This window comes from Amphiura filiformis, chromosome 1 (genome assembly GCF_039555335.1).
Source record: "Amphiura filiformis chromosome 1, Afil_fr2py, whole genome shotgun sequence".
NCBI classification, from domain to species: Eukaryota; Metazoa; Echinodermata; class Ophiuroidea; order Amphilepidida; family Amphiuridae; genus Amphiura; species Amphiura filiformis.
In genome coordinates this window covers 1,486,568-1,510,309 of record NC_092628.1, presented here as the reverse complement: position 1 = coordinate 1,510,309, position 23,742 = coordinate 1,486,568, and the positions used below count along the sequence as shown (strand labels likewise).

The 23,742-nt window shown below is 35.4% G+C and overlaps 1 protein-coding gene across 1 annotated transcript; it reads right to left on the bottom strand.

Moving 5' to 3' along the window:
- Positions 1–364: 364 nt before the first annotated feature.
- Positions 365–17,832, bottom strand: LOC140169027 (protein wntless homolog). Its single transcript, XM_072192317.1, has 10 exons — positions 17,588–17,832; positions 16,229–16,495; positions 13,000–13,118; positions 8,107–8,274; positions 6,927–7,063; positions 6,358–6,398; positions 4,895–5,034; positions 3,094–3,203; positions 1,121–1,184; positions 365–604 (listed from the first exon to the last, which is right to left on the bottom strand). The coding sequence occupies exons 1-10, from the start codon at positions 17,691–17,693 to the stop codon at positions 365–367; spliced, it is 1,392 nt and encodes a 463-aa protein (XP_072048418.1). The 5' UTR covers positions 17,694–17,832.
- Between the last annotated feature and the right edge of the window lie 5,910 nt (positions 17,833–23,742).

Here is a 23,742-nt window from a genome sequence, read left to right as displayed (position 1 = left end):
TACATCTGTTGTGACATATACTTGCCTCATAGTGGAGCCTCCTAGCCTTTGCCATGTGTGTCAGAGTAGCCTGTCGCATGCATTATTTTTATACAGTTGCTCGGGAGAGGGGGCATTTGACATTGATATGGGAATGCTGAAGGATATCCCCTGAACACATATGGCAAGTGTCTTGATTCTGACCCATCATTACCCCAGGGATTTGAGATTTCCCTGATTATACTGGAAAACCCTTAAACTCACAAGGTCAAAAAGGTTACCCGGTTTCATCAACCGTTGTCTCAAAGACCTATGATTTATTGAGCAAATAAGGAATACCCTATTTCTCAAATTTGCTTGTCTTACATACCCAATTCACATCTATTTATGTACAGCGCTTTGATCTTGAAAATGATCCATTATAATGTGAATCTTTGTTCATGGTCACCGTTCCCCCTAGCCATATAATTTGAAGATTAAAGGACCAAGGACAGAGCCATGTGGTACACCTGTTGTGACATATACTTGCCTCATTGTTGATATTCTTGAATACTTTATACATCTTGAAGCACAGGAAGAACAAGTAGAGAATACCACACAATGCTCCTGAGATGATGAACGCAAGCTATGTCCCAATAAGAGGTCAGAAGTTAAGGTTTATGCTGAATAAACTGGGAAGTGATCAGATAGTATGATATAAAATATGAACAAAGAATATAAAACATTCTGGATTAATTAACTATAACTAGGGCTTTTGTCGACAAGGCAGTTGTTGGCAATATTGTTGACAAAAAACTAGTCATTAAGTATTAGAGATAAGCTTAACATCGCCAGATTCGTGCAGATTCTTTCCATTACAATCCCAAGATACTTTGTATAATATTCTGATGTAAATAAACGATGTATAACTTGATATTTTGACTTTATCGATGTATTGCTTTGTCGACGTCAGATCTTGAGATTTGATGAATGAAAGTAACTACTCGACAAAAGCCCAAAGTATGACAGATATATTTAAAGGAAGGCTTTCAGATGTTTCACACTAGCCCTGCACTTTATCTAAAAAGAGGGAGATTCGTTAAATTTTTTATATAGTGGGTACCAGTTTTGAAACTTATTTCTTATTTCAATTTAAGGATACATCCAGTTTTTTTCCAGTCTCTGCATCCCAGCTAGAGTAGAATGGGTTGGAAAGACGAAGACCTCTGAAAAATGAGAACATAGAGATGCTGATTACCATTGAAGATATACACTCAAAGATAACATTAAGGTGGAAACTTTCTGCTACTGAGAACATTTCCACGGTTTGGTTCAAGCGGCCTATCTGCAATAGCTGCCCTATAGAAAATTTAGCCTTTCTGCATTCTATATTGCACACGTATGACACCTGGCAGCTATTACAGATATGCCTTTCTAGCTCTAAACCCCCGATTTATAGGTAATTAACACTGTCCATATGCATAGTTGACCTGATGTGAAGAGCTTAAAAATAGGCACGAGGTAACATTGGGCTATTCAAGCTGAAATCTTTAACCCCCTATTTAAGACATGGCCTTATTAACCCACACAGCGAGTGTGAATTTCAAATAGGGTTAGCTGAATGGGTGGCTCCATTTGAAATCTACACCAACTGTGTGGAAAATTAAGGTCATATCTTCCATAGGGAGTGCGTGGATTTCAACTGGAATAGCCCAATATTTGCTCTCAGTTCTTCTTCACAGCATGTAATATTGAGTTGGTCGGTGTAGGGCAAGAAATGTCAGGCTGCATATTGGTTGAAAAAATAACTGATGCAAGGTTTGGCATTCAAGTCCTGTAGTAGCTGTGACTTGATGCCAGTAAAGGAGGCTATTCCCCTCTGCTTTCTATCTTCATGATCTTGGAGTACATGGGAAACTTGGTCATTTCTTTTCTCCAATGTTGATACCAAAAAACAAAAAGACCTACAAATTCACATGCAGAAAAACGTTAAGAGTCCCACGTTACATCGCATGGTAAAAATTGTAAAGAAACTGAACAAAAAGGTGTTGTTCAACGATGTATTTAATATAAAATAATTCACTGACGTTTCGTACAAAAGTACTTTATCAAAGTACCAAATTCACATGCAACTTCTTCTTTTGGTCTTGACAAATAAACTTGAGTCCAGTCCTCATTTACGGAGTTTAGGGTCAGGGTTTAGGGTTGGGGTAGGGTGGTCTTGTAATAAGACTAGTAGAGCTGCACCCTATTCGGCAATCGCTCCAAACTTTGCAAGTAAACAACCTGAGAAGATATCTTATCTTGCCCTTCCCAGAATCCTTTGCAACATGATACTTCACCTCATTTCATCAAATTTATTTATTTATTTTATTTATTAAAACTTCTTTTGCCTGGGTAACAAAACTCAGTGTAAACACTGTTTTTCAGTTTGGCCCAGGGGTCAAACGTAAAACATCAAAAAATAAACAATACATTTTAAAATACAATACATAAGCATATATATCAGATTGCACAATTTAACAAAATTAGGAATACAATCAAAAACTAGACCAGCTAGGCATAAAATTTACATACAAACAACAATGATATATAAAAACAGTGATATTGCACTATAGGACATCAAAAGGTGCAAATAACGCACCCATTACTTGCACATGTTCCATTTGTTTTCAAGTTGAGAATAGACTGGCTAAACATAGGTCGATAATCATGAAATCTACATATTTTGCAAGATCTGGATGTTCTCTTGTTCATCGGGATACCCTTCGTCACAATCGACCCATGTTGCACTAAATAGCAAATTAGTACAGAAAATACAATATCTTCTATGATTAACAACATGGACAAATAAACCTCAGGCCAACAAATGTGATCCACTCAGGCCAAAGTTGGAAATTTTGAAAATTGAGTTACTACCATTACTAACTTGTTCAGTACCTACACTTACTGATGTTGAATCACCAGGTCTCTTGAATAATTGGTTTCAAAGATATCCTATGTTTTTTATTGTTTTTTCTCTTCAATATTTGTCTATATCTCGGTTTTATAATTGCTCACTTTAGCCTGATTAGATCAGATCTGGTCACAAATAGTAGCCCTGTGGTCCTGAGCCTGTCATGTTTCTTTTCTTACCTTTCGCATACATCAAGGAATAAATCAAAGCTGAAGAGACAGAAGCAGACAACTGTGATGGCAGTGACTTGATGCCAGTACACCTTGAGTTTACTCTTCTCTGCTTGGTCCTGGTATAAAAAGAAACAAAACTAGTGAATGCAAGTTTTGGAATTCAACTGTGACTTGATTCCAGTATACCTTGAGTCTGTTCCTCTCTGCCTGCTCCAGATATAAAACAAATTTAATACATCATAACTAGTAAATTGAGGTTTGGAGTTTTGTCTCTTGTGGTACATATGACCTGACCAGTACTATTTGAAGTAACTCCACTCTAATGTATTAGGAATACACCCAAATGTACAAGGTGTCCCAGAATGATTTATACCGTGTTTGAACAAAATATCAAAAATATATAGTCAACAGTGTATCTAATCTTAATACATGCAATACAATGTCACACATGTCTCCTACTTATTCTGTGACTTTCATGGAAATAGCTTGATTCGTTTTTGTGTGACATTGCTATTACTGAAAATGGACGAAAACTGCATGTGCGTAATTTACAGTGCAAAGGCATCATAACACATGGATCCTTTATCACCATCGTCCAGCCACACTGTGCAATATATTGGAGAAATCCTACATTCTTTTATAGGAAATACACCAAATTTGGCACAGATGTAGAGCTTGCAATGTTACATAATTCTTGATATGGGATTAAGTGAAACATTTCAATATGACATGAGATATTTAGGTTGAAAAACATACTTTTTATGTGAATTTTACCCCAATTATTACCCCAAAATGTCATTATTACAGAGGATATAACTTCCTGAAGGATCCTCCGCTGTGAATTTTATTCTTCTTCGTTACGTAGCTGTGGGTTTGCCAATATACTGTGGACATAAATGCATGCTGTGATACTAAAGGCGAACCTTCTCTATACTTTTATCTCTGCCGGCATTTCAAATGATGAAACTCACACTGCCGCCAAAGAAAGAATAGTTTCAGGTCACTCAAGCGTAGCAAATCCTTTATTCCATACAAGGATCGCTTCGTAACATCATAAATACACGATAGATATCGACTATTTAGTAGAAGTAACAACAGGACAACAAATATACTGCATAACACTTTCCAAATAATTTTGTGCTGAACGGTTAGTAATTTTACAGATTTTCAAAATAGGTTGCTTTGTCAAAACTTGGAATTCACCATTTTTACGCAATCCTCTCTAACTTCTACTAGAAACGTCCAATTTGTAAAATCTAAAAAATCTGAGAAAGCTAAATATATGTAAAACTTAAAATGCAAAACAATATGACCAATAAAAATGCAGATCATGCCTAAAAAATTCCATCTTTCCCGGTATAAATCATTCTGGGACACCCTGTATTAGGAATACACCCAAATGTATTAGAAATACACGCCAATGTATTAGAAATACACCCAAATGTATTAGAAATACACCCAAATGTATTAGAAATACACCCAAATGTATTAGAAATACACCCAAATGTATTAGAAATACACCCAAATGTATAAGAAATAAACCCAAATGCATAAGAAATACACACAAATGTATTAGGAATACACTCAAATGTATTAGGAATACACCCAAATGTATCAGGAATACACCCAAATGTATCAGGAATACACCCAAATGTATTAGGAAGAATACACCCAAATGTATAAGGAATACACCCAAATGTATCAGGAATACACCCAAATGTATCAGGAATACACCCAAATGTATCAGGAATACACCCAAATGTATCAGGAATACACCCACATTTGTATTGAATCAATAATATCTTACCATGAGATGTTCACCAATAAATATGATCCAAAATGAAAACATCGCGGCATAGAACGCCCACTGTCTGAAATCATTGACCACTGTGACCATCAGATTGACAGTTGCTGACGGGGCCAAGATGGTAATCCATTCTAATGGAACTGAAATGAAAATATAATGTCCCCTTGATTTGTCACAACTTGTGACAGAGAGAATAGAGCAGAAGAAATCATTTGTAAAATCTTCTGTAAATATAAATAAAATAGGTATTCCATTTGAAATCAACACTCACTCTGTGGAGGATTTAACTAAAGTCTTTCACAGATATGGGTTTCAAAGTAGAGAATAGATAATTGGGTAACCTCCATTTGAAATACTCCATTAATGGAACATAGGTCAAGCAATACCCAGGAGGTGCCCTATATAGTTTTTCTTCTCAGACGGCGATTGCTAGATTTTGTATTTATTAAATTCTAGAATAATTCTAAAACTACAGAAAAATACGGAAGCTTTGGCAAATTTGAAATAAATAGGCCTATGTAATTCCGTATAAATACGGAAAATTTACACCTCTGAAGTTTTGAACGATTTTCTCAAAATATCGAGAGCTATCTCTTGAGCCCCTGAACCAATACTATAGTCCACATGCCTTCCTTGAGGCCATAAAGTAAAATTAAATTTTGTGATTTTCTCAAAAAGTGTACATTTTTGCAGGAATTTGTTAAGCTAGTTGGATTCCTTACATCACACCCTTTCTCTCACCCAATGGCCCCCTTTTTGTTTTACTGAACTCCCTCTCACCCAATGAGCCCCTTTTTGTTTTCTTGTCACCAAAAGATCCCCTTTTAAAAATAATTTTTGACAAATTTCTCACCGAATACAAGCCTAGAAATATGCGGACTCGGGGAGCAAATTTGCCCTCGTAAAGCTACCAATTGCTCCTGGTTTTTGTAAAATTCACATATACCAGGAGCAATTTATTTTAGAAAATTGCTCTTTATGCAGTTGTCCTTGTATGCTATATTGTATATGCAGAAAAGGATTAACTATTTGAAAATTGCTCCTGTTTCTTCAAATATTGCTCCTGGTGCTGGTAAAATCCCAGTGAACCATGAGCAATATTCAAAAACAAATTGCTCCTGGTTTCAGTCTGCTTATTTCCAGGCTTGACTGAATGACCGTATTTTAGATTGTAACATCCACCAATTAATATCTGTGCAGCTCCTCAAATTCCATTGGGTCAAGGAATGTTTTTGATAACCAAACAACTAATCACCGATTTTTTGAAAGCAGGAGGAAACCGGAGATCCCAGAGAAAACCTGCTAGAGTGAGCATGTAATCTGGATAAACCAAATGCACATACAGTCCTTGGACACGGCCAGGGCTTGAACACGGGACCTCAGCCGTGCAAGGCGAAGGAACTACCGCTGCGCCAACTCGCTCTCTTATACCAGTCAAGACTTTAGTTTTATTCAGCACTTACAATTCAGGATGCTTACAACAAATGCCAATTCCAAGATGGTTCTGTAATAAAACAAATTCGGGATTTATTGGTATTTCTATTCTAAAAGTACAGGAGTGTTCAGAAATTTCTTGGTGGTGGCAGTGGAAATAACATTCAAAATTCAATTATTTAAAACTTCAAGCACCCTCAAACATGGGCAGATTTTAATAACTCTTGTATGTTTTTTTAAATATTGTTGAATCGGGATACAGACATGCAAATTGGGCATAGCCATTTTTGACCATTTTTTTACTTTTGACCTCGGCATGTGTCCTTGAACACCACCATTACATGAAAGTTCCCATAACTTTGGCTCAAGTTTGATTGCAATTGGATTTGAATTATTCATGTGAGACCAGAATTTGTATTTTTCAGCCTATCTACAAGCTGACATCAAATGACCTTTGACCTTAGTATGTGACCTTGTGTACCACCAATACACAGAGGTACCCGTTCCATAATGCAGCTGTGACCCAAGTTTTATATAAAATTGGATCAATTGAGCCATATTTATTGGTTGAGCTGTGACTTTTATAATCAAGACTTACCTTTCTAAAAGATGCATTGGTCTATCTAGCATCATAACTCTCCTCATAAACCACATCATGGTAAGCAAGACTAAGGGAAACAGCACTGTCTTGAGACTCAGCCACACCTTGGTAAAGCCACCATTTTGATGGGCTTCCTGTAACAGTTAATAACATTGCTAACATTTAAATGATTTCAATAAATACAAAACCAACTATTCATTGTTTGATTGAATGTAACTACAATGCTTCATAAATGAAAGCTTCAGATCGATCTAGTGTGAAACCAGTGGGCATAGCTCCGGGGGGGGGCAATGGTCACCTGACAACTCCATCAGTTGTCGAGCTGTTCCTTTGTAACTTCAGCATCTTTACAAAGGAGGACTAGTTCAAAATCATGCTAAGACTTTGCTTTCCTTGTTCTGTTAGTTTTGAGGACTAAGTATCCCCCACCTCAACATACGCTTGCCACACTTGACAAAAATCACTGGGTGAAATATCATTGAACATGACACCGATATTTAACCACCAAAAAAGTTTCATTCAGCAATACAACAAAAGAAGCATGATTTTACAGTGTAAGTGCACCCAAACACGCTCCATACATACTCTCTCTCTCTCTCTTTTTCACACATGCACATCCCTATATAATTTTTATAGGCCTATAGCCTAGTAGGCTATGACCTAACTTTACATCATGTTTCCAAAGCTTAACTTTAAGTATTGTCATTACCATTATTATTATTATTATTATTATTATTATTATTATTATTATTACATTTTTATAAAGCACATATAAACGTAAAAAAACATCTCAATATGCTAACAAGCAAATTAACAAAAGCAACAATAAAGAGCACGGTACTCATTAACTCATAACATGGCAAGTTCAAAATGGATGTGGAAAAAACTATGCCAAAAGTTACACAAGGAAAGCAGTTCTGTACAGGCGTGAGCTGCGATTTGAACTGAAAAAGAGTGGGTGATTTGAGGATGTGTTCCTGAAGTGAGTTCTACAGTATTGGGGCACCAACAGCAAACCTTACATACCACAATGTGCATATCAGTAAGTGCCCCTATATCGGTGTTAATCTGAACATTATTTTCATCTACCACTGGGAGTCTTATGTTCAGCAAATAGTGTGAATACACCCCTACACCCCCCCCCCCCACATACCCCACTACATATCTACATACTTACCACAATATGCATATCAGTAAGTGCCCCTATATCGGTGTTAATCTGCACATTGTTTTCATCTACCAATGGGAGTCTTATGTTCAGCAAATAGTGTGAATGGTGAACAGATCCAAGCTCAAAGAGTGGCATTGGATCACAGTCATACTGATAACCTGCGCTCTCTGGTATCTGCAAAGAAAAAAACATTCCTCTATTTTAAAAAATCCTTTTGAATATTATTGGAACAGGGTTGGTAGATACATGCTTTAAGTTAAGAGCTGTTAAGGGTGGTCTTAACCCTGGAATCACAGAAACTTTTGGGCCTCATCTGCTAAATTGTTGGTCTGAAGTATATAAAGTTATACATAATTAGAATGGGAAAAACTTGATGAATTCATCTGCAAGGTCAAATTTGGGCAAATACTTTTTGGCCCAATTTTTTTCGGACCACGTACCAAAAAATCTTGAGTAAAAAATAAAATAATTAAAAAAAACTAGATACAAATATCTAGGACCAAAAATTGAGTTTTGGGTGGATTTTCTCCAAAACAAGCATTTTTGCTCTGGTGGCATAGTCTATAGTTTGTTCGGCTTATTATAATAGGCAAAAAAATTAGACTCATAACATTGTGTATTGATATAGAATGGCATGCGTGCGTGCAGCACTTACGCTAGTTGCGAGTGCGTAACTAACGCACGCTAATGTGAATTTAAGCGAGCGGAACTTGGGACTTTATTGACGCATGCAGTAAAAAAAAGAATAATTTTGGTCTATTACAATCCAAACAAACTTTAGCAACACCTAGCTACAGCAACTCGTCAAAATGGTCCACAAGCCAAGACACGTTTAATATTTCACTTTGATACAAAACTATTTTTATGTGACAATATATAAATTAATAGGAGAAGCACTGTTTACATTGGACTGCAGAGTTAATAAACCTGACCTTTAAGTTTGTGCACAGTGATTCTCATCACTTGTTCTAGTGCACTTTTGAATTCCCATTGATCCCTGTTGCTTTTGCAGGTTTAACTTCTCTAGGCCTTGGAATTGGTCATTTTTGGCTATCGAACTTTACCTGCTTCTATGCCTACATTTATTGTTTTTTGTCCCCCTCTGTTTACCATCTAGTCTATATTTTACTTGTTTCCCCATGGCAAGTTGATGTACCTTGCTCTTTTTTTTTCTCGATGTATGTACATGATTCATGAGAAAATTTTATCTCTTTCACAAGTTATGTATTTTTAAGAATTGTCATAATGCTTAATTTTTCTGTAAAAGCACTACTGTGTTGTTAATATTGAACAACATTGGACAAATGGGGTAACAAAACGCATGTAAATGAAATCATCCTTCTTTCCATGTTGAAATATTATGAAAACAAGTATCATTCCTGACGCTATAGGCTTATAACAACTGTGTTACTATTTGTGCAGTCTTTATAACAGTTATTTTACATCACTCTACAAAAGTTGTTATATTCTATCTTCATCTACTAATATTACAATAAAGTGTTACTCTACAACATCATCAACACGTCATTTCTTCTGTTTCAGTTTCAATTTGATGCATCGAGTATATGCCCCCACAGTTAAATCATTGAACCTCACAAATAACACATCGATTACAAATTTGTCTACTTTCTCAGAGAATATATATACATGTATGTATTATATTGTGAAACCGAGGATTGGTATATTGAATATTTATTGAATAAAAATGAATTGAATTCAAAGCTATGCCCTTCTTTAGAATACTGGTTATATAGCCATGATTTCAAGTATAGTGTTTATGTAATTATCATGAATCAAATATGCATGATAGCATTCCACTACTGTAAGGCTAGCTTCAGACTCCGTATTGTACGTACAATATTGTATGTACAATACTTTTCGTGACGTCAAAAATTATTGCACGTGCAATAAATATACGTGCCACGACAAGTTGAATCAGATTAAATTACGCGCTATAACCCTGACGGTTCATTGTTTGCTAAATCCAAGCGAGGACACCAGAAAATCTATGCAAGATAAATTTCTACTGCTGCTGATGAAAAATCCTAGAGTGCGTTTGGAGGTTTTTTCTGCACTTTACCAGTAGGCCTAATAAATTCATAAAAAATAAAAATCAAATAAAGATTTAGGGTGAATGTTTTTAATCACTGCTCATCTGATCCACTTTCCCAGGAAACTAAATACCGATACTCCTTAGTTTTTCCCTGACTTTCCAGACATAATTATGAGTAAACATCAAATTTAATGTTTACAAAACAATAAAATATATATACATTCGTTTGCATTTTGTACATAAATATTAATATTAATAATGTACAAACATTAAAAAAAGGGCCTAAGAGTATGTCTATTTTAATCATATACTAATTCCGCCATGCCCAAACATATTTTATATAATATGAAATCGTGTAATGGCACCCAAATTCCAATCAAAAATAAAAACAAATTTGTTATCAAATACACTAGGCCTATGTTGTATTACAGGAATTTAATAGATGGTGCATTTTAATAAATAAATAGATTAACACGGGTAATGGACGATAAATATTTGGCAATACGGATTTACCACAGAGCCAGTGGATAAAGAAATTAATTACAATTAAAACAAATTAAATGAGAAAATGAAAGCAAGGACATTTTGGTGTTCAAAGTTCCGGTTCAAAGTATTGTTTTAGAATGCGAAGGAGTCCTAAATGTTATCCTGGCCCAGGACACTGATTAATGTAAATTTGACCCATAGTTATTTTATCTACTTTTGCCACCATTCAACCTGTTCAATGTGATTTGTGCCTATTTTTAATACAATTCCGAAATCTGACGTATCAACGTTGTATCGGTCCACAAACTATGATCCGAGACTATTTCATTTGACACGGTTGTATGGATTTCAAAAGATCGGTCCTATAATAGATATCGATTAGAGAATTACAGCATGAGGCTTTGAGGATGCCGTAATCCTCTTGACAATCAACCAATCAGAGAGACATATTTCAGTATAGTTGAAACTCTTTCAACTCTGAAATATATATTTCAAGTAATCTCGTTTCACATTAACACATTTATGGATGTATTGGGATGATCATAAGTAGGTCTATAACATACACCATCATAACATGCCTCAACGATATCAACATGTAAAAAGCTGTAATGTATAATGTTATATGCCAAAACTTAAAAAAAAATAAAAATATCGGTATCAATCAAATCAAAACCAGAATAAATACATAGGCCTACAAATAATACTTAAGAAACTGACTAAATCAATATATGACTAAATGTCGGTATAAATGAATCGCTAAATCAATTAATCAATCAATCAATCAATCAATCAATCAATCAATCAACCAATAAATAAATAAATAAATAAATAAATAAATAAATAAATAAATAAATAAATAAATAAATAAATAAATAAATAAATAAATAAATAAATAAACAAACAAATAGGCCTAAATAAATAAATAAACAAACAAATAGGCCTAAATAAATAAATCTATAAATAAATAAATAAAAACTGAATGTGCCATTTATATTATTATTACAATTTTAATATTATTAATATTATTAGTATTAATAGGCCTTTTAATATTAAGTACAGTTGAATACAAGAACACATAAAAAGATGTTCATCATTCCGTGCACGAACACTCACTAAATTTACCACTCTTAGAAATTTGGCAACTCCATATCAATTAAGCAACCAATGATTGTAGCAACATATATATCTTCCCGGTACATACTATTTCTTGCCCGTGTCATACTTTTTGACCTCACGAAAAGTATTGTACATACAATATTGTGCGTACAATACGGAGTCTGAAGCGCTTAAAAGTGTAAATTTCTGTGCTATATTTATTTTCATGTCGTTTGTGTTCAGCTACCGCAAAGCTTATGAAAAGATGCACCCTTTTGTATATGATCAATGAAAGGAAGCTAAGAATTGCTGCATATAAAATCAAGCAAAACAGTTCAAAATTGGCATGGCAACGTGCAAACTTTTAGTGTGCTAAGACAAGAATATAGGTTGCCAGTTGTTTTGTCTACGTTCTGTCAAGGGGGATTATTTATTACATACTCAAGTATCAAAAATGTTATTATAGTGCACGGTTGTTTGATGTATATAGAATTGGCTTCATTATTAACTAAATGCAAACTATAGATGGCGCTATTTAACCTAAATCATATTTCTTTATTTGCAAGGGGCAGGTGATTAATACTGCCATTAAAACAGCTGGAACAGGTGAAACAAGCAACAAGGAAATTTTATAAACATATCTTATCAAACAATAAAAGGAGTTATTTGTATTAAAAGCTTGAAAGGGTAATTTCCAGTAACTAAATAAGCGCCACCAATTTTGTCATTAATAGATACATTTTATATCCGAAAAGGCTATAAAAATGCTATAAAAGTGAATAATTTTGTAAAAGAGGGAAAATTTAAGTTGAGAATGACTCAAAAGCATCTGTATACATTAGCAAGATATCACATTTAGCTGTTCAGGCCTAAAATTTGGTTGTACATAATGTTTTGTTTGAAAAACTAATAAATGATCCCATCAAACAACCGTGAGTGATAGTGGGGTGTATTAAAAAAATACATTGTTTACATAGCAGAATCAACTTAAAGTTTAAAGAATTCGAAATGGCTTGGTAGAAAGATGCTACACAATCACAGACTATTAATTTAGTATTATAGACTATTCTCAAACAGCCAAAGTCCTCATGCTTAATGACTTGTATGCTGTGAATTCTAGACAGTACAAAAGCACAAATAAATAAATTATGAATGAAAAAAAAACCCAAAAAACTGTGTGGGATACTGTAGTTTGGGAGTGATGGATATCTGTGAAAATCCAAAAACCTCTGTGAAATCATTCATAGGCCAACCTGAATACTTACATATTCATGGTTAAATGTGCACTCCAGCTTACGAGTCTCATTCACGCTCACTATTTCTGTCACTTTGTCTTCATCATAATAGCCAAACCTGATAAAAAGCGTCGCTTTGGGGTCAGTACCTATATCATGAAAAATAAAAACCAATCAGTTAAATATTCGTTAAACCAATCAATCAATCTTGTAATCAATCAGTTTTATCAATTAGTTTACATTAACATTCACGCAAATCACACAGACGCTACTGACCACCCTTTATTGTTATGCATAGTCATGCTGAAAGTCGATCGATACATGTGTTGAAATCAACACAAAATTGAGATACACCTTTTTACTTAGAAATTAAAAAATAATTGTATTTTTCAGTAATGTCAGATAAACCCATAATATATCTTTTGAAAACAAAAAATCCTGGTGTTAAAAGTAGTCATGAAATTGTGTCTTTTAGTGTAAATGTTTGATTTTTACATGCCTGAACTTCACCTGTAAGCTTTTTTTGGTGTTAACTTTTTAACATTTCAAACTAATAGTTCGCTGAAGAAAGATTTTCCCCACCTCTATAAGGCACATCGGATGGATCTATATATTATAGTTTTGGCCATGCATTTTGAACTGAACACCCAAAAAGGGTGGTGGTGTCACACTTTTCACTATGATCGTTTTGTTTTTTGAGTGTATCTTTGAAAGTAAAGAAGCTATGGCAATTAATATGGTACCAAATGAAAGCTAATATATTAATGAGGAACTATGGAAAGTTACATGAAGGTATCATGAACAGAAGCAGAATGGCATTGAATCCAATGACCCAAGTCAGGGGTGGTGGTGGCAGCGGCTCATGAGGCAGCGGCTCGCCATGTACTGTACAAACTCAATGGGAAATTTCATTTTTGGTGCATCGCAGTGCAAAAATGTTGAAATTTTCTTTAAAAACTAATGTATATCAATAAATTTGGTATCAAAAGAAAGCTGACATTGTTATCTAAACTTTTATTCTGTAAAATAGTTGAAACAATAAACTGTCTTGAGCTAATGATTTTTCACTGTGGTCATTAATTTTTTTAATGTATCATTGGAATAAAAATAGATTTGATAGTAAATTTGGTATCAAATGACAGCTAAAACACCAATTATTAATTATGGAAAGGTGTCAATAAGATCTATAGAATGGGACTCAATCCAATTGGCCAAGGCAGGGGTGGTGGAGGTAGCGGGGCACTCTGCACAAAACTGTAAGCCAAGTTTTCATTTTGGGAGCCTCGTAGGCGGTGTGCAAATATGTTGCTATTTTCCTTAAAATGAGTGTTTATCAATAAATTTGGTATCAAAAGAAAGCTGACATTATTATGTACCGGTACACTTTTATTTGTACAAAGTTAAAATAGTTAGCTGCTTTAGGGTATATGATAGGCCAATGTTCTCTAAGACAATAAGAAAAATTAATTCAATTTCGGTCACTTTTTGAAGGGTTGTATCATTTTATGAAAGTGATAACCCCCATACATTTATATATTGCAGGAAGGCCCTTACTCTAATCTATTAGAAAATGACATAAAATAAGATGCAGGGGTAACACAGAAATGTTAGTGACATCATACCCCGGTACCACTGTCAGTTGATGTTTTGTCTCATTCACATAAATGTAGCATTAGATCCTTACATCTGTCAGTGTTTCTGAGTCTTTTGTTGGATTCCTTGTTCAATTTCCTTTCAGAAAATGTATACTTTTATCATGCTGGGGGGTATAGTTTGAAAAATATGGGCATTTGAAGGTGAAAGAGTGTCGCGAATTTCAAAAATCTGTGTGTGACGAAAAGTCGGCTAGGTTAAAACACATGGCCTTTTATCAGAATTTCTATTTTGATTTAACCGTTTTTCACTTCAGACTGCTAGAATATCCACTCAGTGCTTGTATTGTGAGCTTGAAGTAATTACATGTAGCAGTAAGAATCAATATTTCTATTGTGTCTTCCAGGTGTGGCTTCCAGAATCATGTGTTGATTTTGACAATTTTCAGTCGGACTCGGAAGTGAAAAATGGTGAAATCAAAAATGGAACCTCTGACAAAACTGTGATAAATAGCCACACTGCAAAAACAGCAGAGCAACACTTAATAAACACTTTAACACTTCATAAACACTTGTTTGTACAGTGAAGGTATAGGGATGTTAATTTATAAACACCAAAACACATTTAGAAATATGAAGATGTTTATGTTTTTTAACACAAGATAGTGTTTAAAATATGTATTTAAACACTATCTTGTGTTGTGCTGTTTTTGCAGTGCATTAGCTGCCGACAATGTGCATTATAGAGTTGGGAACAGGCCAAGTTGAAGCATGTCAAAATCAAAAATCTTACACTAAAAGACTTAATTTCATGGCTAAAGTATACAGCATCATGCATTATGGTGTTTTTTCTGACATTTACTGAAAAAATGAATAATTTATTGCTCCATTGCTTTTCATTTGGCCAAGAAAATTAATGTTTTAGTGAAAAGGTGTAGTTAGTAACTCAAAAATGTTTTCATTTCAACACGGAATTTGATCGTTCCCCTCCAATGCCTAATTTTATGACTGTGTGGGTCTTGTATAACAATAGCCAGTGTGTTTTGAATATATTGTCCTTGCTGAACAAATTGAAACTCCAACAGTAAGGAACAATCACACAGAAAAGGCTATAAATATAAAGGATATAAAATTACATTACAATGAACTAATATTGCACCTTTTAAACAGAATTAAATATAAAAAGATAAGAAAACGTTTTCAAATAATACACTTCAGACATGGGTATTAAAAATGGAGATTGCACAGATACTGTATACAAGGAGTATTAAAAAATACTACATATGTACTTCTACTTGTTTAGCAAGTTCACAAAGTAGGACTATTATGGAAGCAAAATGTCCTGAAAAGCAGCTGGATGAGTTTATGTGCATTGCAAAGGCCTAACTGGCACTAAAAGCTGAAATCTCAATTAATGCAGATGAATAGAAATTAAAATATGCAATTTTTAATTTTTTGTACAACTTTTGAATTTTATCAAAAGCAACCATAAAAAATGATCTGGCAACCTTTGGGGTCTATGAATCCATGAAAAAAGGGTATAATTTTTGTGACACAAAATTAGCTTAATATTACAATTTTGGCAAAACTATTAATGGATTATTTGTTAAGGTGTAGGATCGATGCCACTGGTATGTGGAATACTGAATGGGCTAATTAATACTTACCCAATGGTCTCTCAGAATCATACACAATATCTAAAGCCAACACTCCAATGAGATACTGGAACCATGGTGTCATATGAAATGGCCTATTTGGCATCTGGACTGAAAACACAATCTCATTGGCCTGAATCCCTTGTCTAGTAGCTTCCTCAAAGTCTCTCACTTTTTGACATTGTTTTGGACCCCAGGGTTGAAACCATCCTGTAAGGTTGAATGTTTTGTCAACACACTTTGAAGCAAGATGAGTGTTGGCTGCGGTAGGGTTGGGAGCTGAATGGAAAACAAAGACAAATTATTTCATTTTCATAAGTTTCATTTTAAAACAAATGATTTCAAGGAAAGTCTCTTTTTAGGACAATACCAATGAAAAGTTTCTTTTTGAAACAAAAATACGCAGTGGTATCAGAGCCAACAAATCAGGGGCATAGCAAGCAGGTGAACAGGTAGGACGAAGTTCATGGGCCCCGAGGGTTCAGGGGCCCCGAGCAAAGGCAAAAATGACATAAGTGCTGATAAAGGAGTCGTTAAAGGGCCCGCACTGCTCCTTGTGCATGGGCCCCCGAGGCTCTTGCTACGCCCTGCCAACAATATCGGCGGATGACCAGGAAGTTCCTCGAAAGCGCTCCCGGTAAGTGAAAATAAACAAGTCTAGTGTTAAAGTTTACTTTAATTTACTTTAAAAAAAGAGGAAGGTTTCTGTTAAATGCAAGCAGAACTTTTTTTCCCAAAACACAAAAAAATGATAGGTCTTTTGGGGAAAAAAATCCATATCTTCAATTTATGAAAGCTCAAAATTTTCAATTGATCGTCAGCCTTTCCTCCCAGCTACATACACTTTAAGAATATATCATCAGATTTATAAAATTTACTTTGAGGACTGTTATATATCCAAAATGTGAAAAATATCAAATTTTAATAATTTGTCATAAAATTTGTATAAATATCGTGAATTTCAAAAAATGAAAATTATTTGATATCAGAAAGACATTCTTTGTATTCAGAATGCAATTCGATATGTCTGATGTGCTCTGACTGCTCTCAGTCTCATGTCCCACAAAAAATACTGTTGAAACGCTCAAAACGCACATTCCAGATCCCTTAATCGGCCCGGATGTCCGACTGACAGAATACCGGTAATCCATTAATTCCATTTCATATTGAAATGCCCCCCCCCGACTGTAACTCAGTTTCTTTATTATGGTGTTTTTCAGTACCCTGTTAATTTTCCATGGATATCTGCACTGCCCATGGATTCGACCCTAAACATGCCATAAGCATGCCTTACAACATATACAATACTGCTTTTAAGCGTATCCGTTATTATAACTAAATAAGCTTTCATGATATTAATGGTTAACTCACCGATAAGTCCTCCAAGTAGAAAACATACGACCTGCAATACGAACAGACCAGCGACGAACACCGACAACTTTTTGGTGCTCAAATCCTCCAAAATTGCTCCTGCCATGATCCGTTATTGATATCAACCAATTCTGAGATTTCAAAACATAATAATAATGTTAATGGTCGATTTTATCGATGTTTTATTTCGCCACAAATCATTCAGTTTTCAGAGGGGTTTCCCCATGCAATGGTGTAATCTTGACTCTTGTTGACAAATTGTTATCCCTGCTTTCAGGACGCACACCACTAAATAAACGTCCCATTGAAATATACGTAGTCCTTAATTAAGAAAATAAAGTCCCACGGACAACCCGCAGGTTGTAATTTCTGGTTTTTGGTTGTCCAAAAGCTGCCACAATCTGAAACAACTAGGCCTACATGTGACCAATAAAGTGGATTGAGTAGTCAATTTATGAACAATTACTCTTAAATATAACAATTCATCAGTCAGTGTCAGATTTGAGCAAACTAACAGCTGAAAAGGTGACTTATGGCTGTAGATATTTCCCGGGGGGGGGGGGCACTAAAACTTTGGAGGTGACGCGTATGTAGGGCTGTTAAGACCCCCTTTTTCAGCATCGCTGTCACCCAAAGACCCCATAGTTTTTTACGAACACATGCTCTGTCACCCGAAGACCCCATATTTTTCCATTTGATCTGTCACCCAAAGACCTTTACAAGTTCAATTTGAACAGCAACTTTCATTTATCACTGATTTTGTTACTTATTTTGAAAAAATCAAGAAATTTGAAGCCATTTAGAACTAGAAATTCGATTTTCGAGGTTTTTGTGTCGCTGTTTCGGTTCTCACCCAAAGATTCCATTTAAAAAATAGGTCATGTTCTCACCCAATGACCCCATATTTTTTACATTTTGCTCTCACCGAAATGCCAAAAATCATGCTCTCACCCAATGACCCCATATTTGTTACATTTTGCTCTCACCGAATGCCCCTTATAGACTATGGGACATGGGCATTTATCTTTCACTTCCGTAGTCCACTCTTGGGCAGAACATAAAAACATAACAAATCAAGAGTAAATATATGTCTGAATTAATATCCAAAAAGTTCCCACGTTTTACTTTACTCATTTAGGAGTTATTTGGGGTTAAAAATGAGTTTTTCGTGATTTTTTTCCATTTTTGCCCAAAAATGTCAAATATTAAAATAGCTGTAGGGGAGAGCGGGGAGTGTTCGCCCTATTTTTTTCTGACCCGCCTAGCGATGTCAATTTTAAGGTTAGGGATGACCTGATTAGCCCATGTGAAAGCCCTATGTCTTAGCTATATACGACCACAATCCCAGAACTATAGTCCTTACAATAGCAACAGGATAGAGCAAACAAAAGATATTGCAAAGTGGCAGGTTCGCCCATATTGGGGCAGGTTCGCCCATATGGTGGGGTAAGTTCACCCTAATCACAAAAAAGGTTTAAACATTGTGTAACAATAACATATCCAATGCAAACATTTAGCAAGAGTATACAGGGCATTTATTCTCTTCTGGGGAATCACTAAATTTGTTGCAGGGGTCGGGTCAGGGTAAAATGTAGGGGTCCAAAGTGAGTTTAAACGTATCATGTTTACAACTTCGGGGGGATTATGGATTAGGACATAAACGGTGGTATGAGTAATACTGATACCACATAACTTAAAAAAACATGCTTTTCAGTAGTTTTACCTTGTTTAATGGTATAATTATCAATATTTTGCATAATACGCTAATGGGGCATGTCCGCCCTCCAGTTTGGGGTAAGTCCGCCCGGGGAAGATATGGGGCGAACATGCCCCATCCTCAAAGGGCGAACGTGCCCTTGTGCACATTTTTGTATTTTCTTCAGGGTATGCAAAATACAAATCGAATAAGGAGTTTATAACTGCATTAAATCTTTTACAAATCCCATATGTTCCAAATACAGATTTCCATTAAAACCATCTGTATGTATGTATCAATGATAATACAACATTATTAATGCAAGAAAAAAATACGTTTTGGTGTAATTTTTTTGTTTTGGCTGCAGTTCGACGAACACGTCCCTTTATGTCGCGTAGCTAATATGAGAAGTTTATAATGACCTATGTCACCTAATTTTGCCATCATCAAATTCCCCGAAAGCCGTAGTGCTGAGAAACAAGGGGTGGGCGAACCTACCCCTAGGGCGAACACTCCCCGCTCTCCCCTAACTTTAAAAATAAATTGAGTAGAAATTTCATTTCTATTGTAGATGTTACATGTCATGTGGATTTCCAACACTGGTGAATAAAAATGTCACAGCACAACTCTAAAATATAAAAAATGGCAAAAACCATATTTTTGTGCTATTTTGGCCATTTTGACCTAAAATGTAATTTTTTTGCATGGGGAAAAAAAATAAATATATATTTTCTGGATTAAAAAAATATGTCATTATATCAACCTAGTTATTCTGAACAAAAAAGTTAATGATGGTGAATGTCTATGACCTATAGTTTTTGATCTATGGCCCTTTCAAATTCACATATGGACTAAAATATCATGTTTTTGTCATTTTTTCCAATATTCGGCTGAAAATGGTACTTTTTTGTAATTTTAACAAAATTTTCAGTGTTTGGAAAGTGGGAACTTCACATATATTATGGATATATTATAGTACTTTCATTTTAAGCTAGTTGTAGATCCACTGGTAGCTTGGTTTTCATGGCAGAAGCAATTATATCATCAATTTTACTACTTTCAATGCAGCAAAATCATTTTAGTCATCATTTTACTGCATTGAAAGTAGAAAAAATTGCTGCTACCACGGTAGCGGGCATACTAGTGGATCTTGAAATAGCTTAACATTAAAGTACAATTACATGTCCATATTATTAAGTGAAGTTCCCACTTTTCAAAAACTAATAAGTTGGTTAAAATGGCCATAAAGGACCATTTTTGGTGTAATATTGGAAATATTGAACAAAAACATGCTATTTTAGTCCATATATGAATTTGAAAGGGCCATAGATCAAAAACTATAGGTCACAGACATTCACCATCATTAACTTTTTTGTTCAGAATAACTAGGTTGACATAATGACATATTTTTTAAATCAATCAAATTTATATTTATTTTTTTCCCAATGCAAACATTACATTTTTAGCTCAAAAATGGCCGAAATAGCACAAAAATATGGTTTTTGCCATTTTTTTTATATTTTAGAGTTGTGCTGTGACATTTTTATTCACCAGTGTTAGACATCCATGTAATATGTAACATCTACAATAGAAATGAAATTTCTACTCAATTTATTTTGAAAGTTACAGCTATTTTAATATTTGACATTTTGGGCAAAATGCAAAAAATCACGAAAACACATTTTTAACCCCAAATAACTCCTAAATTACACAGTAACGTGCAACTTTTGAAAGTGGGAAATGTTATATTATTGATCAGTGATATAATAGCTATATTTTCATGTATAAACCATCCTCTACCCAGAAAGGAGAACGAAAACTACTTTCTGAAGCACTTAGCAAGCCTTGTCCCATGGTCTATTAGTGCGAAAGCGCCAGCCCTACATGTATATCCATTTCAAATTGAAGTGCCCCCCGTTTTCAAATTGGCGGATAAAAGAAGGCAAGTAAAGGAAAAGGGACTTGATAAGGATGATAACCGCCAGGATTATCGTGATCCGAGCAGGAGAATCCAAAAACATGCAGGTCAGGAGAGATAAAACTGACTTCATCAAGCAGAAATGTGCCGAGGTTGAAGGGACAGTGTAACAAATAACACCAAGGACATGTATAGAAACATCAAGCAACTGACCAGCAAACCAACTCACAGGCTCAGTGTGCTGAAAGATGAAGCTGGCAACATCCTTACAGAAGAAGAGGAGATCAAAACGAGGTGGAAACAATATTGTTAAAACTTGTATGCATCTAGAGAAGGAAATACATCAGGAAGATGCAAATGCTGACCCAGACATCTTGATGTGTGAAGTTGAGCAAGCCATAAAAAGACTCAGGAATGGTAAATGATAACATCCAGGCAGAATTGTTGGAAGAAAGTGATGCTGAAGGAGCCGCCATCATCCACAAACTCTGTAACAAGATATGTAGAAGTAAAGAATGGCCGGAAGACTGGAAAAGAGCAGTATTTCTCCCGTTACCAAAGAAAGCTCCCGTTACCAAAGAAGGGGGACACAAGGGAATGTGCAAATAACCGTAGCATATCTCTCATGCCAGCAAGGTGCTGCTCCATATCATTGCTGAAAGAATTAGGGTCATCTAGAAAGTGAGTTACCACCAGAGCAGGCAGGTTTCAGGAGAGGACCATGAGGACGGGGAACTAGAAACCAAATTGGAAACTTGAGAAACCTAATGGGGAAAAACATGGAATTCCAGCAACCTTTATTTCTGTGCTCCATCTGCACATGTGGTGGATTTGATTAGATCTCTATACAAAGGACAGGAAGCCACAGTAAGAACAGAAGGTGGAGATAGTGAATGTTTTATAATTGGCCAAGGAGTACGCCAGGGATGCATTTTGTCACCATACCTGTTCAACATATATACCGAGCATATCATGTGGAATGCACTTGATGGCTACTCGGGTATGGTTTCAATTGGAGGACGACAAATAAGCAACCTCAGGTATGCTGACGATACCACCCTCATTGCAAGAACAGGATCTGATCTACAAGATCTCATTAACCGAGTTAAGAAGGGCAGTGAGTAGTATGGAATGTTCCTCAATGTCAAGAAGACAAAGGTCATGATTTGTGGTGGAAACGTAGACCAACAAGTAAAGGCAGGTGGAGAGGACATAGAGGTTGTTAATACTTTCAACTTCCTTGAAATCCCTCATTGTAGTGGAAGGAGGCAGCTCCCAGGAAATCAAAAGACGCTTGGCTATGGCAAGAACATCTGTCATTGCACTCACAGACATTTGGAAAGATAGAGGAATCTCTAGAACAACAAAGATGAACATCATGGATGCCCTGGTCTTCCCGATTGCCACATATGGGTCTGAAACATGGGCTATTGGAAGAGCAGATAGATCTAGAATCCAAGCTTTGGAACAGTGGTGCTGGAGGCAAATGTTGATAATTTCTTGGAAAGAACACAAAACAAATGAATTTGTTATCAGAAGCCAGAGAGGAGATCACACCTCATTATGTGAGTGACCGGAACAAACTTCAATATTTTGGCCCTGTTTCTAGAAGAAACGGAGATTGCTTGGAGAAGATCATTGTTCAAGGTCATGTTGAAGAACATCGCAGAAGAGGTAGACAGAAGACACATTGGACAGATGGAATCAAAGAGTGTACAGGACTCTTATTGCAGCCTATCGTCTTGCACAAGACCGAAATAGCTGGAATAACATAATCGTCAAAAGGGTCACAACAGGTCAGACATGACTCGTAGGACGACGACGACGATACATTATGAGCCCCATAATGTAAACTAATGGAAAGCACATATTCTGTCAAAAAACTATTTTACGCCATTTCCCGACACTCTCTAGTTAATATTTAGCCCGTGCGGTTTATGTAGACCCCTTCCAGACCAGTCTTGGAATTTTGCGTTAAAATATTCCATACTAAATGTCAAATTTGTAAGATAACAAGACATTTGATAGTTTCCTTTATTGCCACGTGATAAGGTAATACATATGACTCCTTTGGTCTCCATTCATGCACCAGATCGTGTCACAAATATTGATTCGTAGTTGCATGTTAATATTGAAGAAATAAACCTCTTTTTACATCCAATTTGGGGTGTAATACTAATACTTTATAATATTCCAATATTTTCACTACAAATGGGGTGTACCGTGTAATAACCTTTCACAGTAATGAGTCCCCAGATAACACCCAAAGGTGTTAAAATAAAAATATAAGCCCTCAACAATGGAAGTAACCAAGCTGGGCTGAAGATCAACATGAGCAAGACAAAAGTATTATGTTCAACAGATTTGTCATCAAGAAGCAAATCTATATTCACCAAACAGCACTAGAAGAAGTAGAAGAATAAGTGTACTTGGGTCAAGTTGTCAAAATGAGCTACAACCACTTTGACGAAGTTAGAAGAAGAGTATGAGCAGGATGGGGTATTTTTGGAAACTTGAATGTGGTGATGCAGAGCAATATGC

Coding starts and splice junctions, on each gene's coding strand:
- LOC140169027 (XM_072192317.1), bottom strand. CDS start 17,693: ATGGCAGGAGCAATTTTGGAGGATTTGAGCACCAAAAAGTTGTCGGTG. Junction 1,185..3,093: donor TTCCTTGATGTATGCGAAAG/GTAAGAAAAGAA, acceptor CTCATTTTTCAG/AGGTCTTCGTCTTTCCAACC. Junction 605..1,120: donor AGACTGGAAAAAAACTGGAT/GTATCCTTAAAT, acceptor ATTGGGACATAG/CTTGCGTTCATCATCTCAGG.